This window comes from Rhinolophus sinicus, chromosome 5 (assembly GCF_057876585.1).
Source record: "Rhinolophus sinicus isolate RSI-liver-muscle chromosome 5, RSI-T2T, whole genome shotgun sequence".
In the NCBI taxonomy this organism is placed as follows: Eukaryota; Metazoa; Chordata; class Mammalia; order Chiroptera; family Rhinolophidae; genus Rhinolophus; species Rhinolophus sinicus.
In genome coordinates, this window is record NC_142505.1 from 39,881,577 (window position 1) to 39,904,162 (window position 22,586).

A 22,586-nucleotide genomic window follows, 5' to 3' on the forward strand; every position below is an offset into this window, starting at 1 on the left:
TGTAAAAATCACTGTCATTGGGTTTTCTTAGCTGACGTAAAATCTGAAAGAAAATGTAGAGCCGAGTCTTTTCAGATAAATGCTTTACTTTTTCCTCAAAATGTTGTTTCTCCTGAATATCTACAGTGCATAGTTTTATAAATGTATCCAGTAATGAATAAAATTTAGCTTAACACTGATCCACTTTTAACTAAGTTCTTTAATTCTCAGTTTTTGCTTTTCGTTCCTGATTTTGTTCCAGTCTTCTGCCACCATGAAATGTTACTTTGAAAAGTGGATCCCAACAATACCACAGTCTGAGATGACCTGTACACAGTGGCAGCACGGGGCAGTATTAGTAAACCTGAATGAAGGAAAAGCAGAGACCTGCAGAGAGAGGGTCTGAAGTCGGCAAGACAGGGAAGAGCATGTGTCTCACAGATGAAAAATTTACCCAAACAAAAGACTACTGTGTTCTTAATGCACCATCATCTGAAGATTTCAGTGGTTTCTATAAAAGAACTGACTCATGTTTCCAAAGATGGCAAGAACGAGGTCTAGGTGGCAGGAGGGTGTCTGGGGAAGTGCTCTGCAGCTCAGAGCACGGGGTGTGGGAGCAAAAAGCTTTGAAAGCCCTCTGCTGGGTGAACCTGATAAGGACTGGGCCCGACTACCTCACGGGGACCCTCCTGTCCCTGGTCTGCAGCACATGCTGCGTCTGTTTGCCTTTCCAGTGCTGACACCACCGCCCCAGGGCCTGAGCACCCGCACAGCAGGCATGGGGCCCTCGAGGCAGAGCCTACACCAGGATGGTCACTCACATCACAGCCTCTCAAACGGAAACAGGTGGGAAGCCGCTGCCTTTTCTCTCTTGGTCTTCTTAGGGCACTTCGGCTTCTGCTCTTCTTCAGCCTCTCGGTTTTGGGGCCAGGAGGCAGCCAGGATCCTGGCCGCTTTTGCTTGAGAGCTGGTCCCTTCCTCTTCATCAGAAGAGAGTCCACCTCCCGTATCTGTGTGGGGAGGTACTGCCTCACTCTGGAGAGGTGGGGACAGTGGAGGGGAAACACAGGCCACAGGTCAGTGACTAGACAGCTATGAAGAAGGACCGTCCTGAGGCAGTAAAGCTGCCTGGAGTGGTGGCTCTACAGGGACAGGGCACTGCGCGGGGCTGGGGGAGGACCAAAGCCTGCGCTCCGGTGCCTTCCTCAGACTAGCAGCTCACCCAAGCAGGTACCAGTAACTTAGGAGCCGAGGGAACGCCCAGATGTCTAGGCAGGAGTGTACAATCAAATCCAGATCACTGTGACCGGTGCTTTGCATGCATCACCCCGTTTCTGAACAGGAAAGCCCATGTCTTTAACTGCCCCAGTGCACAGTACCAGCTCGGTGCCCAGCACTCCAAGGAGGCAGTCCCTGAACCTGGGCCGGCTCAGAGGGTGGAAAACACAGCAGTGGGACAGCACCAGTCCGAACATGGAGCCAGGGGACAGGGTCACTGAGGGATTGGAGGGAGGAGCATGACAAGAATCGTTTTTAAAGGCAAATAGGCAGCATGTGGGTTGGAGAGGGGCAGTTACAGCTGCTCCCAGAGCACATTTCTCCTGTCTCTGACCCAGTACTGATCACACCACCTAACTGTGTCTCGGGGCTTGTCTGCCCCAGGTGGGGGCTGTAGCAAATTCGCACCTGTGTCCACAGGCCGCCTGCCGCATCGTACAGCAGGTGCTGTGGGAGGTGAGAGGTGCACTAAATGAGCAACTCCTGGCCTGCAGGAGGGTCGCAGGCACTGGAAGCACCGCCACGCTAAGGAAGGGCAGTGGGCCAAACACAGACACGCAGGAACCCGTCTCTCCCTGTATGGGTTTAGCTTCAGAGCAGACGCCAGCAGGCACTTACTCACTCGTGCACACAGGAGCAGAAACAGGGGTGCTAGGCAGAGCTGGGGGTCAGAAGAGGCAGCTGAGGCTGACTCCAGTGATATCTTCCCAGCAAGGTAAGGACATGGGGCCTTGGAGACACTGGTGTGTGGCATCAAAACATAAAGTTGACTCATCTATGACGACATCGGGCAGAATCTGAGTCCCCCCTTTTCCCCTCGGAGCTTGTCTGCTTCACAAAGGCCCCACACTGACCTTGGTCCCATAGCGAAGCCTCAGCCTTTCTCTGATGAGCAGTCCTTTGATCAGCAGCTTCCAGTTCCCTAGAGCCCGCTTCTCCCTTTTCTGCAGCAAAAATGAAATGGGAAATAAAATGTTAATAACTAACGTTTTCAGGAAGAATATCAAGACGGAACCAATGAGTGAGTGTGTGTGTGTGTGTGTGTGTAAAGATGCAAGATAACATTTTAGAATAAAAAATAGTTTCTCAATTATACCAACTCTCAGTTTTAAAATTGGAGTGACTTATAAAGTGATGTACATGAAAGGCACCCGAAACAAAAACTCTTTGTCTCTGACTCTAAAATACTTAGGGAAGGAGGTTGTCCAGACCTGGACCACAGACAATTCCTTTGAATGGAGGCAGGTGTTAGCAGGGCGGTGGTCCCTGGAGCTGGGATCCAAGCAGACAGTTGACAGTGATAGTGGATTCTGAGGTAGCGGCAGGACCGTTTTATCCAGTGCTGGCTCCCTAGGGTGCTATCCACGGAGTCGTGGAGAAAGTTTCAGAGCACATGAATGCTCTCCTTTTACAGTTGGTGCAAGTAAGGCCCCTGCTCGCCCTGTGTGTTTGCTTTCTCCCCACTCTGCGTTCCCACCTTAGGCCTCCGCCAGGCCCGCCCTGGCCAGGCCGCTCACCTCCTTCTCCTTCTTTTCAATGAGGGCCTGCTCATTTTCCCAGGCAGCCAGAAGCACGTCTTTGTACTCCTCACAGACTATGTACCCGTCAGTTCTGTGGGGATACAACATAGGTGGTCTTCCTTGAGCCTGCTGTGGGCACTGGCCTCTCTTTCTCCCCACTGTGGAGGACAGTAAGCTGCACCTAAGGACTTGGGGGCCCTGAAGGATTTCCTGGGTCAGCTGGACCACAATACCAGCCACAGCTGCTAACAGACGCTGCCCATGCAGAAGGAAAGCCTGTGGACACTGGCACTGCTTCTTCCCCAGGCCCTGCTACCAGCTGGGATGACAGCCCCTGCCCACCCACCCCGCATGCAGGACAGATCAGCAAGTAGGGCGATGCTGGTCCCACTAGGTCACCTGTGAGCACCCCCAGAAAACAGTGTTTTAATCTCATTTTATTAGGATGCTGGTTTCATTGGTCTTGCGGTGTCTGGATGGAAGCCAGAATAAAAGTGTCAAGGTATAATTGAAAGGTAAAGAATTAAGGCTGACTTTGCAAATTCTGAGTAGAACCTGGAAAACGAGCCACTGGGCCTCCACCCCCACCAACCTCACATCAACTACCCACCTCCTCACTGTGACCTCCCCGCCCTCCTTCTGGCCTCCACGGAGGCCCCTCACGCACATGGGATGGGAGTAGCCGTTATGGAAATCGAAGCCGATGATGGCCTGGACACAGTCAATGTCCAGCTTACGGGCCACACGGTGCAGGTTGGGCAGATTCAGCTGGACACAGCCGACAGGCATCATGCTGGGCAGGAAGAGGTACACGTTCCCAAATTCATTGCGGGGGACCTGCAGAGGGTGGCATGCCAGGTCTGGCCAGCTGCAGAACGAAGCAGCCTGGTCCTGACCCCACTGAGCGCTGCCTTTACCTTGCCGTCCACAGCCACGGGTGGCTGGTACTCTTCTGTCTGCCACTTGCCAAACAGGCCCAGGTCATTGTGGTCCTGCAGCTCGGGCTGAGCGAGGCGGGCTTTCCGGGCCCGGTTGGAATAGCCTTTCACCATCTACACCAGAGGGAACAGCCAGTTTACAACAAAGGCTACCACTTCCTGAGCGCTTACTGTATAGCAGGCACTGTGCTCAGTGCTTTGCACCTGTTACAAAACAAACAACAACAAGCAAACCTCAGCCGGGTATGCTTTTCATCCCCTTCCTGACTGCTAGCACTATCACCGCTTGTACCCCTCTCCTACCACCAGCCGGCCTTTCCAGGTGCTCGCTCCCAGGCACTCTGCTTAGTGCTCTACATGCATTTAGTATTTTCAGACCGCGGTTGATCTCAGGTGACTGAAACCGTGAAAAGCAAAACCACACACAAAGGGGATATTCTATACTTTCATCACTGAAAGGGAAACTGGGACTCAGAGATGATACACTTACTTAAATCCCATGGGTGGGTGAGGGCCAGGGCCAGGATTTAAACCCAGATAACTGTGGCATGCACCAAGGCACTGACAGTTTGGGACCCCCGGAATGCTCCCCTATAGACGTCTAGTGGACAACACCAAAATTTTCATGTGGAAGGCATGGCGAACTGGCAAGGAGGAAAAGATTGCGTCACTTTTACAAGGAGGAGTGGCGCAACCATGGGTCAAGGATTGCGTCTGGGTCTGGGCATACTAGCTGTCCCTAGTGTAGGGGTTGGCAAACTTTTTCTGTGAAGGGTCATATACAGCCTGTTGCATATTCTTTCTTTTTAAAATCCATTAAAAAACAAACAAACCCAAAAACATCCTGAGATCCAGGGCCCCACCAAAACAGGTTGGATGTGACACGTGAGCTGTAGATTGCCGACTGCTGCTCTAGTGGCCCTTCCTGCCATGGTCACTGGGCATGCCACCTCTGATGGCCCTGTGGGGGCTGACAGTCCCTTTCTGAGGAAGCCATTCATCCAGTGTTGGTTCAGTAAAGACCAATAATCATCTATGACAGACCATGCTATGACACCAGTGGTTAGGGGCAGAGAAGGGGCAGGCTCCTGTGGGGACGCAGAGAAGACTACAATTCAGTGTGAAGAGTCCAGGGTGGAACGGGGCCAAAGGCAGGGCCCTCACCCAGCCCTGAGGAGGGACAGGCTGTTCAGAACAGGCCCCACCTGAGCTGAGTCTGAAAGGGTAAAGAGGGATTGGTCAAGTGCAAAGGGCTGGGAAGAAAGGTGTTTTGAACCGAAGGGACATGGCAGTGTGAGACTGAGTATCTGGGGACTGTGGAAGTCATCAGCATGTGGGAGGAAGGGTGGCCAGAGGGGCAGCAGATATCACAGGTCTCTGTGTCACATGAAAGACATGGGTCTCCAGTGCGGTGAGGGTCGGCTACCCAGGAGGTGTCACACCCAACTGTGTGTTTCAGAAAGATCCCATGACTACGATGTTGGAAAGGAGCAGGGGCTGAAGGTGCTGTGATCTAAGCAAGAGAAGATAAGGCAGGAGCTGGGGACAGCAGCTTTCAGAACAAGAGGGCTTGAGATTTGGGATCATACTAGAACTGCACTGATATGACAGCCACCAGACATTTGAAAGGTGGCTAGTTGGAACTGAGATGTATGAAAGTGAAAAACTAGATTCCGTAGTAAGAAAAAAAACGAATGTAAAATATTTTGTTAACATTTCAAAATATTCTATGTTTAAATGACAACATTTCAAATAAAATATGTTCTTTTTAAGTTTTTAATGTAGCTACTACAAAATTTAAATTTATGGCTAACATTCTATTTCAATCAGATAGTGCCATTCCACAATGAAGAGACTGGTTATTTGATAAGGAACATAAAAGAAAGGGGACGGTCTATGGGAAACCCCAGCGACCCTCCAGGTCCAAGCAGGCAGCATGATGCACTCAAGCCTGACCCCCTCCCAGTGCCTGTAGCCCCTTCCCACCAAACTAAGGCCTCTCCACTCCACACCCAGCTCCCCAGTCTCACAAATCAAAGGGCTCCTTCTGAGATCTGACAAAGAGCAAACGTGTCTCTGTGACTGGCCACTGTTCTCCCCTGGTTGAATGGGGCTTTGTGTCTTGTGACAAGCCTTTGCAGTACTGTACTGAATTCATGTTTCTCGTGGGCAGCTGACCTGACTCAGTACAGCAACACAGTGGGAGAAAAAGAACACTGGAGTAGAAGCTGGGCCTGAGATTCTTGTCTGGGTGTTGCTGTTTTCCGAACTAAAGGCCTTGGATAAGTCATTTCCCCTGTCTGAACTCCTGTTTTCTCATCTGTAAAATGGGCATCACAATGCTACCTCCTATGGTCGCTGAGACTCAGTAGAGATCACATACAAACAAAATGCACAGTGAGTTATCAAACGGAAGGGCACTGATGACTGGTGAATGTGTCTGCATAAAGCAGGGCTTTGGTGTCTTAGAACAACTCAGTAACACAGTTCTAATCCACACTGCCTTTGAGCACACACCAAGAGTCTGAGGGCTGCTTTTTGGCCTAGATTTCTTGCATACTCTGGAAGATCCATCTCTTACAAATTCCTCATTAAAGAAAGATATAATTTAAATGCATTTCTCCTCCTCTAACTGTTCTCAAGCCAGAAATGTCAGACCTGGATTGCCACCCTGGGCATGCACTCGACAGCCCTTAGTCCCCACTCCTCTGCCCCCAGCTGTTCCACTCAGCCTTGGTCCTGAGTCTCCCCGCTGTCCTCAGGCCCCCCACCCATCCAACCCTAGCTCTGGTTACCTTGTAGGGCACTTCTCCAAGCCTCACCACTCTTCCTTGTTTCAGCCACGTGTCCTTGGAGTGCAGAGTATGCACGCAATCCCTACCACAGCCAACAGGGGGAGACAAAGGACAAACTCAGTACACACGCCGCCAGATGGAGCAGAGTCTGTACGAGAACCGGCAGGGGGCAGGTGTTCATGACCTCCCAGAAGGAAAAGCGCGGCCCTTGATTCTCTGCTCAGGCTCTGCCTCATACCCGGAACAAACAGACCCTCCTCCTGAGGGATCCAGGGCACCTGCCTTTGGCACACAGCTAACCTGGACTTCCGGTCTTTGGGGGTGCGTGTCCACTTACAAATCCTAACCTAAATGGAGTTACTGTATCTGTCTCAGGCTTCACGCGGTGCTCTCACCTCTCCTTCCACGGTGAGAGTCCCTTTGCAGCCCGTAGAGTGTGAGGTACGAGCCACAGCCGTGCAGGCACATTTCCTCACCCCGGGGCAAGTGCTGACCCAGAGTCTGATCTGCTGCTAAAGACTGTGGGGTGAGGGACCCAAAAGAACACTACATGGAAATGATAATATGCTAATAAATTAAGACTCATGCACATGGAACAAATTAACTCCTGGCAGCCTGTGATTATGGGGAGATCCTTTGGCTTCATTCCCTCTCCTTCCAGAGCTAAGAGCTGTACCCCAGCCTTGCAATTCTTTCCAACAAGTTCCAAGTGCTTTCTTTGCTGAGCATCTTTAAGAGGGCACACTCACCCCTTCTTTAGTTTGCAGCCCCACACTCTGCCCAGAGTGCAGTTCCAATGAGCAGGGGCATGACGTTCCCGTCTGGTGCAGAAGTCAGGCCCTTCACGCATCTGCCGTCTGAGGCTGATGTTCAGCACAGCACAGGGCCACCTCCTAGGGCCGGGGGTGACCCTGCAGCGATCACTCCCCCTTCCTGAGCCTCAGTTCCTTCCTCTACCAATTAGGGCAACTGAGCTCTGTCCTCTACCTCCCAAGGCTGCCGGGCAGGAGAGACGCTGGGGCAGAGCTTCTCCGTCCACAGCATCCGTCAGAGCTGAGAGCTCCAGCCACACTCCCACTGCAGGCTGCACATCTCTCCTTGTCCAAAGCAGTCATGATGTCATGGTCACGGCCTTCAGATAGGAGTGGGGAAGGCGGGGCTGGGGGAGCAGGGGGCATCGTCGAGACATCCCCAAGGAGAGCAGCAGGGCAGTGGGCATACACCTCAGAATAAATCTCAACTTCTAACCACGTCACATCTATTCGGATGGCTATCATCAAAAACCAGAAAACGAGTGTTGGTGAGGATGTAGAGAAATTGAAACCCTTGTACGCTGCTGGTGGGAATGGAAAATGGTGCAGCAGCTGTGGAAAACAATATGTCAGCTCTTCAAAAGTTAAACATAGAATTACCATGTGATCCAGCAATTCCAGTGCTGGGCATACACCCCAAAGAACTGAAAGCAGGGTCTCGAAGAGATATTTGTACCCGTGTTCACGGCATTATTCACCTAGCCAAAAGGGGAAGCAACACACATGTCCATCAATGGATGCCAGTCACAAAAGGACAAATCCTGTATGAATCCACTTACATGAGGTCCCAGGCAGTCAGATTCACAGAGACAGAAAGTAGGATGGTGCTTGCTGGAGGCGGAGGGAGGGGGTACTGGGGAGTTGGTGTTTAATGGGCACAGACTTTCAGTTTGGGAAGATGACCAAGTCCTGAAGATGGACAGTGGTGATGGCTGCACAACGTGAATGTACTTAATGCCCCGAACTGTACACTTACGTATATTTTACCGCATGAAACACAAATGTCCACCTTTAACGCTTTCTCCAATGAGTGACCCGGGCCCTGGGGACCACGCTGGCACTCCCATGACTCCTTCTCTCCCAGCCTTGACGAAGCCTGTGCCTCTATCAAGGCGGCCTGGGCCCTGGAGGACTTTGATGATCAGCAGCTGAGGCCCTGACCAGGCATGACCCTACCTGACATGGACCAGAAAGCCCCAGCACAGACCTAAACAGAGCGTCCAGGGCTAACATGCAGGAAGGAGCCCCCCGTCAGAGGGCACAAACCATCTACTCATGTGAGTTTCCCATGTTTCCTTTATTTCCCTATCTCTTCCTATTTCTTAAGAACATCCTATATTTTTTTGGTCTTGTATTTCAATGTTTAAAAAAAAAAGAATCACTTATTTTCTTTCTATTGCTATTTCTTAAAAGTTCTGCTTCTATTTTCATTTTTTCCTCACCTCACCTTAAATTTATATTAAAATGTGTTTTAATTTTGTATATATTTTACAGGTCATCTTCTACTCTTATTCCATTCTCCCCCTTCTTTGGCAATTTCTTTTATTGTGGATAAAATATATACAATATAAAATTTACCATCTTGAGGTTAGTGAACACATGAAGATTCAGGAAGAGTGGTGCAGCTGGAGAGGGCATGGGTGCCACACGCCCGGCCCCCGTACCTTGCCCTGTGTATCTTTTCCATCTGGCTCTTCCTGAATTACAAGGGATATATGAAGACCTGCCACTACAGAAAATTTAAGTACTTCTTCAAAGAAGTACTTGAGAGGAAGAAGGAGGGACAGCCCTCCTTTCTTTGTCCTCTACCTCTAGTCCCTTCCCCTCCCTCAAATACCCATTTGCAAGTTTCTGTTCCCTTTTCTCTAACTGTGATATTCTGATTTATAAGAAACATCCATTTTTATCTTCAACCCCCTACCTGGCACAGAGCTCCTAAGACCCTTGGAATTTCCCAAGTGATGAAAGTAATAAAGGTGTCTTTCATTATGTTAAAAAAGTTTTACTATGGGGCCGGCCCGGTGGCTCAGGCAGTTGGAGCTCCATGCTCCTAACTCCGAAGGCTGCCGGTTCGATTCCCACATGGGCCAGTGGGCTCTCAACCACAAGGTTGCCAGTTCAATCCCTCGAGTCCTGCAAGGGATGGTGGGCTCTGCCCCCTGCAACTAAGATTGAACACGGCACCTTGAGCTGAGCTGCCTCCCGGATGGCTCAGTTGTTGGTTGGAGCGCAGGCTCTCAACCACAAGGTTGCCGGTTCGATTCCTCGACTCCCGCAAGGGATGGTGGGCAGTGCCCCCTGCAACTAAAATTGAACATGGCACCTTGAGCTGAGCTGCCGCTGAGCTCCCGGATGGCTCAGTTGGTTGGAGCGTGTCCTCTCAACCACATGGTTGCTGGTTTGACTCCCGCAAGGGATGGTGGGCTGTGCCCCCTGCAACTAGCAACGGCAACTGGACCTGGAGCTGAGCTATGCCCTCCACAACTAAGACTGAAAGAACAACAACTTGAAGCTGAACAAAACCCTCCACAACTAAGATTGAAAGGACAACTTGACTTGGAGAAAAATCCTGGAAGTGCACACTGTTCCCCAATGAAGTCCTGTTCCCCTTCCCCAATAAAATCTTAAAAAAAAAAAAACCATCTTAGTCATTTTTAAGTGCACAGTTCAGGGGCAGGAAGTACATTCACACTGTTGTGTAACTATCACCACTGTCCATCTCCAGAACTTTTTCATCTTCCCAAACAGCTCTGTATTCACTAAAATATCCACTCATTTTAACTTTGATTATCAAATCCTTTATTGCTTCCTTTTGCATGTTTTGAATTTATATCTGAGGAGTATGTTTATATTGCCCCATATAATCCTTATTTGTTCTACTTTTTTTCCCTCTACAATTTCTCCCCCTCTGCTCATCTTTTAATCCTGTTTTAATTTCCAAGCTTTAATCTCTACTACACATCCCCAACCCCCGACACACAACAGCACATGCACCACTATAAAGCTCAGTCCATCTGACAAATGAGGTGACTTCTCCCAGCCCCTTGCCCCAGAAGAGGGTTGCTAATCCCAGGCCATCAGGAAGCCACGAGACCCCCGGATGCATCACGTACCTGGAGTAGACAGCTTCTCCACGACAATACCCAATGATCGCGGCTGTTTCAGGATAGATGGCTTCATACTTCAGGAGATGCCTCTTCAGGGCATACAGAGGGTGGTTCTTATATGTGCCGATGACAGTGGGCAAAGGCTGGTCCAGGTGCTTTGCCTGAAACTGCAAAGGCCGGAGGGACAATGTTGAGCGTGTGGGTTAGAACAGGAAGTGAGGTGTGAGGTCGGTGATCCTCAGACCACTTGTTAGGATCACAGACAGAGCAGAGGTTTCATGAGCACCAATGCCTGTAATATTATTTGTAGCTCTGGTGTTAAGTAGGTTTTGGATAAATCGAAAGCTGTGAAGAATCAAGTAATTCTGTGGCTTGTAGCAACTATGGAAAGTGATCTGATTCCCAGCCCTTAGGACACACCTTAGCCGGCCCTAGCAGATACATGCCTGCTCTATTACAGAGCTTCAAGGAAGAAGAACAGAGCTTTCTTCAGGAAGGAGGCCTTATCTCAAAGTGACATCACTATAGTGCAACATGGGTTACCGTGCCCGCTCTCACAGGAAACCAGAATGAGCTGTTCACACCCTGTAACTTCCTTTAGGTCCACTGTAATTAACACGTTCTCTTAGAACTTCTTTAAGGATTTTGATTTCTCAGTGGGCGATTCCACTGCTGTAACTCACATCCTATTCACCAAGGTCTGCTAAGGTTTCCCTTAGCATCTCTTGAAAATCCCCGCAATACTTTAGTGAGGACTGACAATGTGCAGTAGCCAGGTAGGATGGACCCTCCACGTCAGGGGTGTCAAAACTTTTTTCAACGTTTTTCACCAAGGGCTGTATTCGGTAAAATACGCAAACGGCCGGGCCACTCACTCGAGGTGAAGTACGCATTGCCTCACCTGGTTTACTTAAGTAAACTAAATATATTTTTGGAATTTGCTGCGGGCCAATTAACAATGGATTGTGGACTGCAGCTGGCTCGCGGGCCGCAGTTCTGACACCCCTGCTCCACGTGGTCAGCGTCCAGTACAGAAAACTTGAATTAGGTTAGTCACAATACCATCTGTCCAAGTCCCACTTACTCTGCCATTTTTAAGTAAAATGAACCAGGAACACCCCCCAAGAGCAAACTGTCACTGCAGGATCAACTGGGAATGCCAAATAAACCAATGCTTCACTCATCCTGAGGAACTGGGAATAATTCTTCAGCAAATCTGGGCATGTTTCTGTGTGGAAATGTTGAGTTCCACTTAATACCACAATTGTCTTGCACGTGCAGCTCAGGCTGTCCTCCTGGAATCAAGTGACTTACCAAGTTCTGTTTTAGAAGCTGGCCTCCCAGTGTGCCTTCTCAACAGGCTGAAGACATTTCCTCATCCTGAGTCCCTTCCTTCCCAGGAAATGAGTTAGATTTGTGGAGGGCTGTTTGTGTGTGTGCTTGTGTGAATGTGCACGATGAGAAGGGGGAAACAATTCTATTAATGAGTTTTTTTCTTCTTTCACTCTGGATGACTTACATGACTTGCATACATTATTTTAAAGCTCCAAATTTATAACCAGGCAATAACTAAACGTATACAGGCTTCAAAGCCAGATAGATCTGGCTTCAAAAGCCAAGTCTCCTAATCTCTTGGATCCTAAATTTTTAACTGGTAAAATTAAGACAATAATAACCCTAGCTTTATAGTATTACTGTGATAATTAATGAGATAAACACTAAAAATACCCAGCGCAGGGCCGGGCTGGGCACACATAAGGTGCTCACAAGTGGGAATAATTTTAAGCACTTGTCTTTGAGCCCGTGGCAGCCGAGGGCTTACCTCCAAGTCTTCTTTCTTTTCCCTGTCCACCAGTGGGCTCTGGTAGGGTCTCAAGGTTTCAGCCCACCACTTGGCATCAACCCGGCACTTGCGGGTCGCTGTCATCCAAGCTGGATCATACCTCTGGGTGACATCCCGGACCCAGCCGTTATTGTCAATGCCTATGACGTAGGTCATGGGCTTGGTGGCGTACTGGTAACACATCAGAGGCTGGCCCACCACGCCGTGCACACAGTCCACACAGAGCCACGTTTCCTCCCGCTCACAGAACACCTCTAGCCACTGGTTCACACCAGCTGCTTTCCCTCCTTCTGCCTGCTCACCACCACTGGACATTTTCTTGCCTTTCTTACTCTTACTGCTTGAAGAGCTTGTGGATGCTGCTGGAAAGCCAGGGTGCTTAGGGTGGTTTCCACGCTGGGTCCTGGAGTCACTTTTGGGCCCTGCTTTTGTCCTCTGAGGGGCCTTCCTCTGTCTCGAAGGGCCAGGCTCGGAATCCTCACCTGATGGATGATGGGCTTCCCCACCAGAGAGCTCAAAGTCAGAGCCACTGCTGGCCTTGTCACTCCCACTTTCTTCTTTGTAAGACACCCTGGAGGCCACCCGCAGCTCCCGTCCATGTGCACGTCCAGGGATTTCCTTCCCCTGCTCTCCTGCCTTGCCCTCTTCCCCACTGGAGGAGGGCTCTCTCCGTTTCTTCCCGACAGCAGCTGCTTTGCTCCTCTTCCCTTTGGCACTTGGACTGCCAGTGCCCTTAGAAGAGCTGTCCTCCTGTCTGGTTCCTCTGCTGGTCTTTGGTTTAGTTTGGTTTTCTGGAACTTGGCTGGAAGTTTCTGAGGAGCCTCCAGAACCCTCTGTGGATCCCTCCTTAGATGATTTCTTTCCCTTAAACAGAACAGAAATTTTGCTTTTTCCTTTTTGCTAATGTTGGGATAGAGATCCTGTAATCTAACAGGACTGTCACTGGCTAGAGAACCAGCATATACAAGGTGTCTCCAGGTCAGACAGTGAGCGACTGTCTATCCTTTTGGGTTATCACTAAAACCTACAGCACCTTCAATAAGGCCACAGGATACAAAAAAATTCTCTTTACTCTAAAGCGTGGCACAGGGAAAAGAGCACAGGATGTGGAAACAGACAAACCTGGCTTCAAAGTTTCGTTTCTCATGTTATGTGATTTAAACACATTATGTAACCTCTGAGCCTCAGTTTCCTCAGCAACAATAATGCCCACCTTGCATATAAGGCATTTTGCAAACAAATACTGATGGATTTAATAAAGCTATAGTATCAAGAATACAGAAATTATTAAAATTAATTTCTGGACAATGCCAACACCCAGTAAATGCAGTGCTCAGCCTCCTTCTAAGACGATCACAGAATTTGGAGTCCTTCACTCATCACCACTCCACACTGCTGATAAGGAGGACAGGTACCATTTGACTGTTTTACAGAAGAGAAACGAAAGCACCAAGGAGCCAAGACCTCTTGCAGGCCCCTTTGCACATGCAAAGCTCAGACTGTAGATAACCCACTTGTGTGTCCATTCTTGCTCTCACACAGGGTATGTGCAAGGCAGTCCTCAAGGAACTCATGCTCCAGGAAGACTGACCCTTAAAAATAGCCGAATAACCAATTTTTCGTTTTAAGTCTGATAATTTCTAACTCCTCCCTGACCAAATATCCTTTTCTCTGCAAGTCCTGAGAAGCTCACCTTGGCTGCTGATAACTTCAGAGGAACTGGCTGTAGAGACAATACCAGTCGGGTTGGGAGCTGCAGGGCCCGGAGAATCAGTAAAAATATCTATAATGAAAAAGAATAACACAGTTGTCTTAAGAAAAGATTTAGGGATTTAATTAGTTCAATGTTGTTTGTTGTGGTACTTGTTTATAACAGGGAAAAGTAAAAAAAAAAAAAACAACCAAGCTGTCTAAAAATAGGAGTCTGGAGGAACCCTCGACACTATTAAAAGTAATAATGCAGAGATTTACCTTTGTAGAAAATTGGGAAGATGTTCACCATATATTAAAGGAAAAGAGAAGTTTGTTTTTTTAATGTGTAATGTTAATTTTTGTAAAAAATTGTATATAAATAGAAACATATATATATTTGGATAAGGACCCATATATTGGGTTATGAGTATTTACACGTTTTTGTTTTTGTTTCTGCTTAGCTATATTCTGATTTTTCTGTATTCAACATGTGTTATGTTTATGATTAAAGTAATAAAATGAAATATCACTTTGAGAAGAAAATATGGAAAACATCATTATCATCAGATGCCCAAAGTCTATTTCCCTATACACCATTTTCCCCACAATGAATCTTTCAACTGGAGGCTACAGTTCTAAACATTCTGTAAACTTGTAAGGATGGGAGCCTCCTCAGGGGAATTAACCTCCAAAACAGCAACAGTGAGAAAGCACCTGAATAAGATCTTTCTACACAGATCTCCGGGTCCCAGTGTTTCTGATGAAGTATTGTAATATCCTATTGAGAAAGCCAGGGGTGAAAATCAGGAACAAGAAGGCAGGTTTTCTGTGAAAAGCCATGTTATACTTTAAAAATGTTACTTTTGCCTTGTTTCTTCTGAAGTTAAAAACAGGGGAGGTAAGAAAACATCAAAGAAACCCAAATTGAGGGACACGCTACAAAATCCTAAGCAGTATTCTTCAAAAACATCAAGGTAATGAAACACAAGGGAATACTGAGAAACTGTCACAGATTGGAAGGGACCAAGGAGAGGTGATGACTAAATGCAACATAGTATCCTGGGTTGGATCCTGGAATAGAAAAAGGGTATTAAAGGAGAAACTTGAAAAATCCAAATAATATCTATAGTTTAGTTGACAACATATTACATTGTACCAATATTAATTTCTTAGCTTCTTAAGTGTATATAGCATGGCATAGGATCACAGATCTAAAAGTCTGAATAACTGAATATTTGCCTAGTATTGAACTGAGTATTCACAGGAGTATTCAACTAGCTGAGTATGTTGTTTAAACCTAGATTTCTTCATAATCCCTGACTAGTCTTCTTCACAGGACACTAAAGAAAACTGAGTAAGATCACGTACGCAATAGTACTCTGAAAGCAACCCTGTGCTATACAAATATACATGGTCATCACCATTAACAGGTAATCTGTCAATGTTGCTGAGGAAAAAAAACTAAGTTGCAAAACTGTACAATTCCTATAACTAAAAATGAAACAAGCAGATAAAATGGACAAATCCTAAAAACATACAAATTACCAAAACTGACTTAAGAAAAAATAGAAAATCTGAATATACCTTTAATAAGACACTGAGAGAGCAATAAAAAAACCTCCAAACAAAAAAATGTCCAGTACCAGATGTCTTCACTAGTGAATTCTACCAAACACTTAAAGAAAAATTAACAACACACTTTCTCCAACTCTTCCAAAAAATAGAAGAGGAGGGAAACTTCCTAACTCATTCTATGAGGCCAGCATCACTCTGATACAAAAGCCAGACAGAAATCACAAGAAAACTATAGCCCAACATTCATTATGAATATAGATGCAAAAATCCTCAACAAAATACTAGTAAACCAAATCTAACAGCACATTAAAAGTTATGCACCATGACCAAGTGGGATTTATCTCAGGAACGCAAGGGTAGTTCAACATTAAGAAAATCAATCGATGTAATACATTGTCTTAATAGAATGAAACAAAGAAAAGCCACATGATCATCTCATTTGACACAGAAAAAGCATTTGACAGAATTCAACATACTTTCATGATACAAACACTAAGAAAACTAGAAATAAAAGGGAACTTCTTCAACGTGACAGAGAATTTACAAAAACCCACAGCTAGCAAGATATTTAATGGTGAAAGAGTGAAAGCTTTTCCTCCTAAGATTGGGAACAAGATAAGGACGTCTGCTTTTATCACTGTTATTCTACACTGTACTAGAAGTTCTAGCCAGAGTAATTGGGCAAGAAAAAGAAACAAAATGATTCCAAACTGGAAAAGAAGTAAAACTATCTGTAATCACAGATAGCGAGATCTTATACATAGGGAATCTCAAAGAATGCGCAAGAAAGCTAACGTAACTAATAAATGAATTCAGCAAAGTTGCAACATATAAGATCAATACAAAAAAATCAGCTGTGTTCCTATACACCTGCAATGAAAATCTAAAAAGGAAATTAAGAAAACAATACCATTTACAATACCACAAGAAAAAAATACCTAGGAAAAAATGTAATCAAGGAGATGATACGCATGGACACTGAAAACTACAAAATACAGGTGAAAGAAATTAAAAACACAAACAGAAGGAAACATATTCACATTTATAGACTGGAAGACTAACTATTGTTTTCATGGCAATGCTACCCAAATTGATCTACAGATTCGAAGCAATCACTATCAAAATTCCAATGGCCTTTTTTTACGGAAATGAAAAAGCAGATCATCAAATTCATGCGAAATAGCCAAAACAACACTGTAAATGAAGAACAACGTTGCCCTCACTCTTCCTGATTTCAAAACTTACTACAAAGCTATAGTAATCAAAACAGTGTGGTACTGGCATAAGGCTAGACATGTAGACCAATGGAATAATGAGAGGACAGAAATTAACCCATACGTCTGTGGCCAGTTGATTTTTGACAAGGGAGCCAAGACCATTCGGTCTCAGTTGAAAAAATTGTCTCTTCAACAAATAGTGAAAATAATACAACAAACAGTTGAAAGAATAGTCCTTTAACAAAATAGTGCCGAGGCAACTGGATACTCACATACAGAAAGAATCAAGCTGAACACCTACTTCTCATCATATATAATCATTAACTTAAAATGGATAAAATACCTGAATGTACAAGCTAAAACTATAAAACTTCTAGAAAAAAATATAGGAGGAAATCTTTATGACCTTGGATTTGGCAATGGAGTCTTAGATATGACACCAAAAGTACAAGGAACAAAAGAAAAATAGAAAAATCGGACTTCGTCAAAATTAAAACTTTTTTGCCTTAAAGGACTTTATTAAGAAAGCAAAAAGACAACCTACAGAATGGGAGAAAATATTTGCAAAGCATGTATCTGATAGGTGTCTAGTATCCAAAATATATAAAGAACTCTTGTAACTCAACAAGACAAAGAAACCAGTTAAAAAATGGGTAAAGGACTTGAACAGACATTTCTCCAAAGCAGATCTACAAATGGCCAATACATACATGAAAAGTTGTTAACCATCATTAGTCATCAGGGAAATGTAAATAAAAACCACAATGAGATACCACTTCATACCTATTAGGATGACTATAAACAAAACAAAAAAAGGAAAATAAAAGTGTTGGTGAGAATTTGGATAAATTGGAACTCTTGTACATTGCTAGTAGGAATGTAAAATGGTACAGCCACTGTGGAAAACAGTTTGGCAATTCCTCAAAAAGTCAGCATACAATTACCATATGACTCAGCAACTCCTCTCCAAAAGAATTGAAAACAAGCACTCAAGTATATATGTACACGTTTATAGCAGTACTCTTCACAAATAGACAAAAGGTGGAAACAACCTAAATATCCATCAACTGATGAATGGATAAAGAAAATGTGGTGTATCCATACAAAGGAATTCTATTCAGCCATAAAAATGAAGTACTGATACGGGAATGAAGCACTGATACAATCTCCAAACAGATGAACCTTGAAAACAAGCGAAGTGAAAGAAGCCAGATACAAAAGGTCATATGTTGTATGATTTCTTTTATAAGAATACCCAGAATATGCAAATCTATAGAGACCAACAGCAGATTGGTGGTTGCCAAGTGCTTGAGGGGGTGGGAGGAGTAGGTAGAATGAGGAATAATTTTAATGGTTACAGGATGTCCTATTGAGGTAGCAAAAATGTTTTTGGAAATAGAGATGATGGTTACCTAACACTCTAAATGCAATAAATGTCACTTAATTATTCAACTTAAAAAAAATGTATATTTTTGCTTTTTAAAAACCCCATAAACAAAACAAATATTAATGTACACAAATACACCAGAACTAAGTTTGGGAGGACAACACTCCCATATTAATGTTTTCCTCTGGGTGGTGGTATTACAGCATAATTACTGGCCATGCCAAGTAGTTTAGACTTGATCAAGCCAAATCAGAAGAAGAGAGGTAAATATTTGGCCTCTAAAGATACACAATGTCTGGTCTCTTTCCCTAAACAAATAGGGAATCTGAGGCTCAGGCACAAGCGTATGCATTAATAGGATTCTTCCAGGGACAAAACCATATTTATACCTCTACTTCTGTTTTATTCAGACACAGCCTTGCCTGCGGGTATTTCCAAGTGTTTGATAAAGCCTGTCTACACAAAGAGCTCTTCACGACTCCTTTGGTGGACACTGGACACAACTCTCCTTGCTGCATGGCTGCCTGCCAATGTCATTACCCAAATTGGAAGGCATGGAAACACTTTAAGGATTTCAGTAGCGAATCTAAAACAACATTTCCTTGCAACTTTTGAATACAATTTCTGAATAGTTCATGGAAATAATTCTAGAGCGCGTGACCAAAAATTCAGTGCTTTAACACCATCAGAACACCAAGTAATAAAAAGGGAAGAGGGCAGGCTTTCAATTCACACACTGGTTCCAATCCTGATTCCAATGCTTGCCAACTGAATGACCCTAAGAAGGTTACTTAGCGAGCGTCAGTATCTATTTTTGATTTTATGAGGACTGATAAGGAAACATATATAAAAACATCTGGAATGGTATCTGGCACATGACTGCTATCGTCATTTGCTAAGAGTACTAATAAAATTAGTGCTGCCAAGAGGAAACACTCACGTGGACCAGTTCTTCATCATCTTGCACAGAGTAAATAGCAAATCTCCTTTCCAATGTAGTCTGTAGGCCATCTTGCTCATTGGTTGAAAGTTCTGCGTTAACTGTAAATGTCCCAATGAACCTGTGGAGGAACCGGGCATTCCCTTCCGTCAGAGGTCAGAGCAAAGCGGAACTCTGTTCTTTTTATAGCAAGAAAATCAGAAGGGGGAATCTCGGAAGGGAATCTTGAGCCTCGCCTGCCTCAGTTCTACTCTTCTCACCCTGTCTGGCTAACTCCTACTCAGCACTGAAGACCTAATTCAGACTCGATCTCCCTGGGGAGCCTTCCCAGACCCTCTAGGTCCCCAGTACATCTCATGCAGAGCACTCGTCACACTCCTCTAATTCCCTGGGGTGTATCTGTCTCCATGAACAGCCTGGGAGTTCTTCTGGGACAGAGATCACGCCTGACGTTTCCCTATCTTTAATGCCATGCCCACTGCCCGGCATATAGGATGTCAGTGGAAGTGACCTGGACCCCTCTGAGAAACACGGATCCTACACTAAGGCTCTGCAGGACCAGCTGGAGGGCCATACCATTTTACCAGGTTTGACAGGTAGCAGATATCCACATCCTGCGGAGGCACTTTGGTAAAGCGAGTTGGGGTGATGGAGAGGCCAATAGCCTGCAGATCGGGCTGGTTGCAGATGTTATTGCGATAGAAGCCATTTGCTAGCAGGCACAGAAGGTGAACCTGGGAAGGAAGAGAAAAGGGAAGACAGTGAAGGAAGGCTGAAAACTAGAGGGATCTTTGCTGCCAAATTAAAAGATATGTTGTGGGCAGGAAATATTTGCTGTCATTCTACATACAAAGAAGTAAAAATGCTAACAGTCATTTCCCAAGATTTTGTCTTTCACCCCCTCTTCTATTTAGATACTCATTTCCTCAAAAAGCCTCAAACCTCAAAGCTTCAAAATACTAACTTCTTTTAAGAGGCCTTGTCTTTTAGAGATACAAATACTGAAGGATCTATGGGTGAAATGCTACAAAGTCTGGGGTTTGCTCCAAATAGATCAGGAGGGAAAGTGAGTGGGCGGAGAGAACAGCAAGACTGCTCACAGGCTGACAACTGTCAAAGCCGGGGCTCTGCACTCCCACAGGTGCTAGGACCCTGCCTCCTCCGCTTCCAACCCTACGTCTGTCCCCACATCAGACCTCCAGCCTCACCCTTCTTCAGTCTACTGAAATGATCATGTAACTGTCTTCCCCTTCTCTCACACACAGATTTGCATCCTTTTCCCTTCAAAATCAGTCTGCCTTCCTCCCCACTTATAGCCTCCCTATTTCAATCAATGGCACTGCCATTCTCCCTTCACTTATGCTTCAAATCTTGGAGTCATAGTAATTCTTCCCTTTCTTTCATCTCCAACACCAAGAGGTCAAAGAAACACAGCTATCTCATTTAATCCCCAAGGCCGCCGTGAGGCAGGCAGCATTCTAGCTCTCGTCTCATCTCCTCACTGTCCTTGCTATGGGCTCATTTCACCTCTACATGTCTGTGGCTGCTGCACACAGTGTCTCTTCCATCCATCCCATCACTCCTTCTCTGGCGGCCTGCTGCTGATTAGGAGAATCAAAATCCTCCCTTTCCTCATTCTGAATGTGTCTCCAACACTCCTATCCTCCAAGATGTGAGCACACTGCTTGTCCCACCACCCGCTCCATGCTCAGCAAGAGCAGTCTTCCCAGACGTCCTCTCCCATCTCAACGAGCTGTCCTTTCTCCTAAGCCTTCCTAAGCTTCTCAGACCCACACTAATCTCTTTCCTTAAGTCTTGAGTTTCTCTGTTTGAGGTCTTTCTCTTCCATCTGTAAGATCAGAAACTCCTTAATGACAGGAAATAAGCCTTATATAAATCTCTCTTCCCACAGGGCCAAGCATCTTGCTAGGTCCATAATACGTGTTCAGTAACTACCAGCTAAAGTCCAAAGCCAGTGACTTTCGCTGAGACAGAATTAATGTTATTAAACAGCTGAAAGAGATGGAAGGAGCGTGCCTGCTACTTAGCCCCTGCTCCAAGCCAGGCATTGTGCTACATGCTTCATATGTGATATCTGCTTAACCCTCACAACCACCCTCCAAGGAAGACTCCTGACATCAAAGATGAGGAAACTAAGGCTCAGAGAGAAGAAGAAACCTGCCAAGGTCACACAGTGAGTAGAAGAGCCAGAAGCTAAACCTGGGTTTGGCTGAGGGGACCCACGTTCTTTCCGCCACAGCACCCTGTCCTTTCCTCTCGTTCCCTGCCCTTACCTTGTGGGTGTCCTCATGGACTTCTTTACTGAAACGTTTCATCAGCCTCCGAAGATTTGTCTCAAACTCCATTTGTATCTTTTCACTGTAATGCATATTGAAAAATCTGAGAATGAATGTCCTCTGGGGTCCCTGCAGCATGTAGGCCAGCCATGCTAAGGGATGTGAGTTAAGCCCTGCAGGCAATGGAGAGTGTTTTAATTGTGTGTGCGTGCATGTGCGTGTGTGTGCGTGCGTGTGCATGCATGCCCAAGTGCATACCCATGAACGTGCTCATTGGGAAGGTGAAAGCAACAAAAAATTCCCCCATGGTTCTGTCACCTAGGGGCAATCAATATAAACCGTTTATTTTCTTACACTCTTGTTTGTAAAATGATGTTTATGTACAATTGGGTTTTCTGCTTTTCTTTTTCAGTTACCATAAACTTACTCTAGCTTTATTTTAAACTGGAAACTGAAACCTGACTCCATTCCCCTACTCAATTCCTTTTACTTATGTAACAGCACATAAATTGCTCTCCTTGTTTTCTTGCATAAGGCTATGCTACTCAAGTAAATTTTCAAGAGCTATTGATTTTCTGCGTCCTTTTCTGCTCCTTCTCACCTACAAACCTTAGGTCAGGACATTCTCTACCCAGACTGCCCTCCTCTCAGCCTGCACCAAATCCTGCCTCAGGAACATGAGCTGAAGCTCACATCCTCCAGGAGGTCTTCTCTGACTGCCTGACCTCCCAATGGCTGGGTCCCTCCTTGGCAACCACCATCTTTGCACACTCATTTGTATGGTGCTGTTCTGGTATACAGTCTTTTTCATGTTTGTGTCCTATGCATCTTTAAGAAAACTTGACGCTTCATGAATGACTGTTATCTCCCTTCTGCATGGCTAATAATGTGACCAGACAGTGGAACCCAATAACCAATTAACTACCAGGTGCTGTGCTCCATATTCTCAAGCCACAAAGGCTGGAGAGGAACTGGGGATACTGGCATGGAATGGGGGCTCCCTACCATGGTGGGGCACTGCCTCAAGTCCTACAGCATGATGTGGTGAGAAAGCATGAGTTGCCCAGTCAGCCTGACAGGGATTTAGATCTTGGTTCATCCACTTACTGGCTGAGTGACTCCTGAAATTATACTTAACCTCTCTGAGCCTCTGGCTCCTCATTCACATACCATTCTAAAGATTAAGGAAGGTAACTGACAACCTGT

General features: G+C 45.7%; 1 protein-coding gene across 4 annotated transcripts in view; it reads right to left on the reverse strand.

The window, feature by feature from the left end:
- Positions 1–22,586, reverse strand: part of XPC (XPC complex subunit, DNA damage recognition and repair factor) — a 43,921-nt gene that overhangs the window by 8,612 nt on the left and 12,723 nt on the right. The window contains exons 5-17 of one of the 4 annotated variants that reach the window (XM_019747082.3): positions 21,378–21,462; positions 19,660–19,817; positions 19,084–19,204; positions 13,966–14,055; positions 12,252–13,136; positions 10,436–10,596; positions 6,511–6,592; positions 3,695–3,829; positions 3,445–3,614; positions 2,775–2,868; positions 2,112–2,201; positions 801–1,014; positions 69–366 (exon numbers count right to left, since the gene is read on the reverse strand). In XM_019747082.3, coding sequence (XP_019602641.3) covers positions 802–1,014; positions 2,112–2,201; positions 2,775–2,868; positions 3,445–3,614; positions 3,695–3,829; positions 6,511–6,592; positions 10,436–10,596; positions 12,252–13,136; positions 13,966–14,055; positions 19,084–19,204; positions 19,660–19,817; positions 21,378–21,462 — 2,284 coding nt within the window. In that variant the 3' untranslated portion in view covers positions 69–366; position 801. The other 3 variants (XM_019747088.3, XM_074312944.2, XM_074312943.2) reach the window with 3 other exon arrangements.